This window comes from Penaeus japonicus, unplaced genomic scaffold (genome assembly GCF_977035675.1).
Source record: "Penaeus japonicus unplaced genomic scaffold, GWHDUDI00000001_assembly GWHDUDI00000047, whole genome shotgun sequence".
NCBI classification, from domain to species: domain Eukaryota; kingdom Metazoa; phylum Arthropoda; class Malacostraca; order Decapoda; family Penaeidae; genus Penaeus; species Penaeus japonicus.
In genome coordinates, this window is record NW_028234449.1 from 12,501 (window position 1) to 18,765 (window position 6,265).

At 54.6% G+C, this 6,265-nt stretch overlaps 1 protein-coding gene across 1 annotated transcript in view; it reads left to right on the top strand.

The window, feature by feature from the left end:
• LOC122245366 (uncharacterized) overlaps positions 1-4,633 on the top strand; it is a gene marked incomplete at its 5' end in the record, with an annotated part of 16,106 nt that extends 11,473 nt beyond the window's left edge. Inside the window, 5 exons of the mRNA XM_086535355.1 lie at positions 1,018-1,209; positions 3,540-3,716; positions 3,979-4,116; positions 4,307-4,396; positions 4,530-4,633. Coding sequence (XP_086391481.1) covers positions 1,018-1,209; positions 3,540-3,716; positions 3,979-4,116; positions 4,307-4,396; positions 4,530-4,633 — 701 coding nt within the window. The remainder of the gene's footprint in view (positions 1-1,017; positions 1,210-3,539; positions 3,717-3,978; positions 4,117-4,306; positions 4,397-4,529) is intronic.
• Between the last annotated feature and the right edge of the window lie 1,632 nt (positions 4,634-6,265).

Sequence of the window (6,265 nt, forward strand, 5' to 3'; positions counted from 1 at the left end):
GTTTCATTCCCGACCCCAATCTACATCATTTCCATTCAATCACAATCCCCGATAACAATTCCAATCCCAATTCCAATCAATCCCAATCCCAATTCCAATCTCAATTCCAATCAATCCCAATCTCAATCAATGCTAATCCCGATCCCCTATCAATTCAATAAATCCCAATTCGCCCCCCACAATCAATGCCTAATCCGATCCCAATTCTCCTATTCCAATCAATGCCAATTCCAATCCCAATTCCAATCAATCCCGATCCCAATTCCAATCCCAATTCCAATCAATGCCAATCCCGATTCCAATCAATGCCAATCCCAATCTCAATTCCAATCAATCCCAATCCCAATCTCAATTCCAATCAATCCCAATCCCGATTCCAATCAATGCTAATCCCAATCCTAATTCCAATCCCAATCCCGATTCCATTCCCGACCCCAATCTCAATTCCAATCAATCACAATCCCGATCCCAATTCTAATCCCAATTCCAATCAATCCCAATCCCAATTCCAATCTCAATTCCAATCAATCCCAATCTCAATCAATGCTAATCCCGATCCCAATCCCAATTCCAATCAATCCCAATCTCAATTCCAATCAATCCCAATCTCAATTCCAATCAATCCCAATCCCAATCAATCTCAATTCCAATCAATCCCAATCTCAATTCCAATCAATCCCAATCTCAATTCCAATCAATCCCAATCCCAATCTCAATTCCAATCAATCCCAATCCCAATTCCAATCAATGCCAATCCCCAAATCAATCAATACTAAAATCCCCAATCTCACTTTTCACTCAAATCCAATCCCAATTCCAATAATCCCACCCAACACCTCAATATCCAAACGTCAAATTATCTCAATTCCCATCCCATCCAATCAATCCCAATCTCAATTCCAATCAATGCTAATCCCAATCCCAATCAATTCCAATCAATCCCAATCCCGATCCCAATTCCAATCAATCCCAATCCCGATTCCAATCAATGCCAATCAATGCCAATCCCGATTCCAGGCTGCGGGTGCCAGTACTCCCCCCACGGCTGCTGTCCCGACGGGCGGACGCCAGCCAGCGGGCCCGACTTCGCCCAGGCGTGTGGCTGCGCGGCGTCCCAGTTCGGGTGCTGTCCCGACGGGGTGTCCGAGGCCTCGGGGAAGTTCTTCGAGGGGTGCGAGGCCGAGGCCGACGAGGTGGACGTGCCGGGAGGTAAGGGGAGAGAGAATGAGAGAGGGAGAGGGAGAGAGAGAGAGAGAGAATGAGAGAGAGAGAGAGGGAGAGAGAATGAGAGAGGGAGAGAGAATGGGAGGGAGAGAGAGAGAGAGGGAGAGGGTATGGGAGGGAGAGAGAGAGAGAGAGAGAGAGAGAGAGAGAGAGAGAGAGAGAGAGAGCGAGGCCGAGGCCGACGAGGTGGACGTGCCGGGAGGTAAGGGGAGATAGAGAGAGAGAGAGAGAGAGAATGAGAGGGTATGGGAGGGAGAGAGAGCGACGGCCGAGAGGAGACGTTGTGGACGTGCCGGAGATGAAGAGGGAGAGAGAATGGGAGGGAGAGAGAATGGGAGGGAGAGAGAGAGAGAGGGAGAGGGTATGGGAGGGAGAGAGAGAGAGAGAGAGAGAGAGAGAGAGAGAGAGAGAGAGAGAGAGAGAGAGAGAATGAGAGGGTATGGGAGGGAGAGAGAGAGAGAGAGAGAGAGAGAGGGAGAGAGAGAGAGAGAGAGAGAGAGAGAGAGAGAGAGGGGAGAATGAAAGAGGGAGAATGGGTATGGGAGGGAGAGAGGCGAGAGGGAGTAAGCTATAGGAGAGAATGAGGTCCTCAGAGGGAGAGGGAGAGAGAGAGAGAGACCGAGATCCAGGAGAGAGAATGGGAGTGGGGGAGGGAGAGAGAATGGGAGTGGGGGAGGGAGAGAGAAAGAGAGAGAGGGAGAGGGAGGGAAGGAGAACGGGGAAGAGAGAGAAGAGAGAAGAGAGAGAGGAGAGAGATGAGAGAGAGGAGAGAGAGGCGAGTGAGAGAGAGAGAGAATGAGAGGGTATGGGAGGGAGAGAGAGAATTAAATGGGATATAGAATGAGAGGGGAAGTGGAGTAGTAAGAGAACAATCGTTAGAGTATGTAAGAGAGAATATAGATGATGAAAGATGAGAAGTTTATAGGGAATGGAGATGAGGAGAGAGAATGGGAGAGAGATGAGAGAATGATTCGTGAGAGGAGATGGAGATGAGCGAGATGAGAGAGAGAAGAGAGAGAGATGGGAGATGTAGAGAGAGAGAAGAATGAGAGGTCTGGAGGGAGTTAGAGAGAGATGAAGGAGGGAAGGTGGAGAGGAATCGAGGGTAATGAGAGAATAGAGGGTTGGAGGGAAAGAGAATGAGAGGGTATGGGAGAGAGAGAGAGAAGGGAGAATGAGAGAGGGAGAATGAGAGAGGGAGAGAGAGAGAGACAGAGAGAGAGAGACAGAGAGAGAGAGAAGACAGAGAAGAGAGAATGACGAGGGTATGGGAGAGAGAGAGAGACTGAGGAGAGAGAGAATGAGAGAGTGAGAGAGCAAGAGAGAGAGACGAGAATGCGGAGAAGAGAGCCCCCGAGATGAGAGAGAATGAGAGTGGGACGAGGACGAGGGAGGGAGGGGAGAGCTGATTGACAAGGAGAGAGACAAGAGAATGAGTAGTGAGGAGAGAGAGAATAGAGAGGGAAGAGAGTGAATGCGAGAGGAGAGAAACGTGAGAATTGAGGAAGAGGGAGACGAGAGAATGACGAGCTAGGCGTAGTGACGAGAATGAGAGAGGAGAGAGAGAATGAAGAGGGTATGGGATAGAGTGGAGAATGAGAAGAGAGGGAGAATGAGTAGAGGGTACGAGAGAGAATTGCGAGACGGGAGAGAGAATGAGAGCATGTATGAGAGGGAGAGAGGAGAAGAGAGCGAGAATGATTGAGGTAAGGGAGGGAGGGAGAGAGAATGAGAGAGGGAGAGAGAGAATGAGAATGAGAATAAGAAACTTCCCCTCCCCACTAAACTTCACCCCAAACTTCCCCCTCCCCCCACTAAACTTCCCCCTATCTCCCCACTAAACTTTACCCCAAACTTCCCCCTCCCCCCACTAAACTTCCCCCTACCTCCCCACTAAACTTTACCCCAAACTTCCCCCTCCCTCCCCACTAAACTTTACCCCAAACTTCCCCCTCCCCCCCACTAAACTTCCCCCTACCTCCCCACTAAACTTTACCCCAAACTTCCCCACTATATTTCCCCCTCCCCCCCACTTCCCCACTATACTTCCCCCTCCCCCCCACTTCCCCACTATACTTCCCCCCCCACTAAACTTAATTCTTTCTCTCCCCCCCACTTCCCCACTATACTTCCCCCTTCCCCCCCTCCCCCCACTAAACTTCCTCCTTCACCCCCCCTCCCCCCACTAAACTTAATTCTTTCTCTCCCCCCCACTTCCCCACTATACTTCCCCCTTCCCCCCCTCCCCCCACTAAACTTCCTCCTTCACCCCCTCCCCCCCACTAAACTTAATTCTCCCCCCCCCCTCCCACCAGAGGTGTGCGGACACGCCAAGGACCGCGGGCCGTGCGGCAACTTCACCGTCAAATGGTACTTCGACATGGACTACGGCGGTTGCAGCCGCTTCTGGTACGGCGGTTGCGACGGGAACCTCAACCGCTTCGCGTCGCAGGAGGAGTGTGCGGCTGCCTGTGTGGAACCCGAGGGCAGAGGTCAGTTTTGGGGGTTTTAGGGGGGGGTTTTAGGGGGTTTTCAGGGGGTTTGGGGGGTTTTAGGAGGTTTAGGGATACTTTAGGGGCGGTTGCAGCCGTTTCTGGTACGGCGGTTGCGACGGGAACCTCAACCGCTTCGCGTCGCAGGAGGAGTGTGCGGCTGCCTGCGTGGAACCCGAGGGCAGAGGTCAGTTTTGGGGGTTTTAGGGAGGTTTTCAGGGGGTTTTCAGGGGGTTTAGGGATACTTTAGGGGCGGTTGCAGCCGCTTCTGGCACGGCGGTTGCGACGGGAACCTCAAAACCCCTCGCGTCGCAGGAGGGTTTTGCGGCTGCCTGCGGGACCCCAGGGCAGAGGTCAGTTTTTGGGGGTTTTAGGGAAAGGGTTTTCAGGGGTTTTCAGGGTTTAGGGTACTAAGGGCGGTTGCAGCCGCTTCTGGCAAAGCGGTTGCGACGGAACCTCAAAACCCTTCGCGCGCAGGAGGAGGTGGCGGCTGCCTGCTGGAACCCGAGGCAAGGTCGTTTTGGGGAGGTTTTCGGGGGGTTTTCAGGGGGTTTTAGGAGGTTTAGGGAAACTTTATGGGCGGTTTGCAGGCTTCTTGGGACCGGTTGCCCACGGGAACCTCAACCGCTTCGCGTGGCAGGAGGGGTGTGCGGCTGCCGGCGTGGACCCCGGGGGCGGAGGTCGGTTTTGGGGGTTTTGGGGGTTTTCAGGGGTTTTTCAAGGGGTTAAGGGGTTTAGGGGGCCTTTAGGGGCGGTTGTAGCCGTTTTCTGGACGGCGGTTGCGACGGGAACCTCAACCGCTTCGCGTCGCAGGAGAGGTGCGGCTGGGCCCGCCTTTGGGAAACCCCAGGGCAGAGGTCAAATTTGGGGTTTTGGGGGGTTTTCCCGGGGTTTTAGGAGGTTTAGGGATACTTTAGGGGCGTTTCAGCCGCTCTGGTAAAGGGGTTTTGCGACGGGGAAACCCCAACCCCCTTCTGCGTCGCAGGAGGAGTGGCGGCGCCTGCGTGGAACCCGAGGGCAGAGGTCATTTTGGGGTTTTGGGGGGGTTTTCCCCGGGGTTTTAGAGGGTTTAGGGAACTTAGGGGTTGCCGCGCCTTCTGGTACGGGGTTGCGACGGGAACCCCCCAACCCCCCTTTCGCGTCGCAGAGTGTGCGGCTGCCGCTGGAACCCAGGCAGAGGTCAGTTTTTGGGGGTTTTTAAAGGGGGGTATTTTAGGGGGGTTTGGGGGGGTTTTTGGGTTAGGGATACTTTAGGGGGTTGGGAGCCGCTTCTGGGTTTGGCGGGTTTCGGGGGGGGGGGGGGGGGAAACCCCAACCGCTTCGCGTCGCAGGAGATGTGCGCTGCCTGCTGGAACCCAGGCAGAGGCAGGGGTTTTTTGGGTTTTAGGAGGTTCAGGGTTTTTCAGGGGTTTTAGGAGTTTAGGGATACTTGGGGCGTCAGGGCCCCTCCCGGACGGCGGTTGCGACGGAACCTCAACCCTCGCGTCGCAGGGAGTGTGCGGCTGCCCTCGGGAAACCCCAGGGGGAAAGGGCAGTTTGGGGGTTTTAAAGGGGGGTTCAGGGGGGGTTTGGGGTTTTTTGGAGGTTTAGGGGAAACTTGGGGCGGTTTTCCCGCCGCTTCTGGTTCGGGGGGTTGCGACGGAACCTCAACCGTCGCGTCGCAGGGAGTGTGCGGGGCCTGGTGAACCCCGAGGGCAGAGTTTGTTTTGGGGTTTTAGGAGGTTTTTAGGGGGTTTTGGGGGGGGTTTGGGGTTAGGGATACTTTAGGGCGGGTTTCAGCCGCTTCTGGTTCGGCGGTTGGGGACGGGAACCTCACGCTTCGCGTCGCAGGAGGATGTGCGCTTTCCTGCGTGGAAAACCCCAGGCAGAGGGCATTTGGGGGTTTTTAGGGTTTAAAGGGGGTTTTTCATGGGGTTTAGGAAAGGGTTTGGGATACTTAGGGGGGGGTTGCAGGGCCCTTTTCCGGTTTGGGCGTTGCGACGGGGAAACCCCAAACCCCTTCGCGTCGCAGGAGGAGTGTGCGGGGGGTGCCTGCGTCGAACCCGAGGGCAGAGTCAGTTTTTTTGGGGGGGGGTTTTGGGAGGTTTTTTTTAGGGTTTGGGGGTTTAGGTTTTAGATACTTGGGCGGTTCAGCCGTTTTCTTGTTCGGCGTTGCGACGAACCTCAACCGTTCGCGTCGCAGGGGGATGGTGGCTGCCTGCTCGAACCCGAGGGGAGAGTCAGTTTGGGGGTTTTAAGGGGGGTTTTCAGGTTTGGGGGGTTTTTTTTTAGGTTTAGGAAAACTTGGGGGGGTTGCCGCCGTCTGGTTCGGCGGTTGCGACGGGAACCTCAACCCCTTCGCGTCGCAGAGATTTGCGGCTGCTCTCGAAAACCCGGGCAGAGGTTTTTTTTTTGGGGGGTTTAGGGGGTTTCAGGGGGTTGGGGTTTTTGGAGGTTTTGGGATACTTTGGGGGCGTTTTAGCCGTTTTTGGGTTTGGCGTTGCGCGGGGCCTCAACCGGGGAGAGGTTTAGTTTGGGGGGGTTTTTAGTGGGTTTTAGGGGTAGTTTAG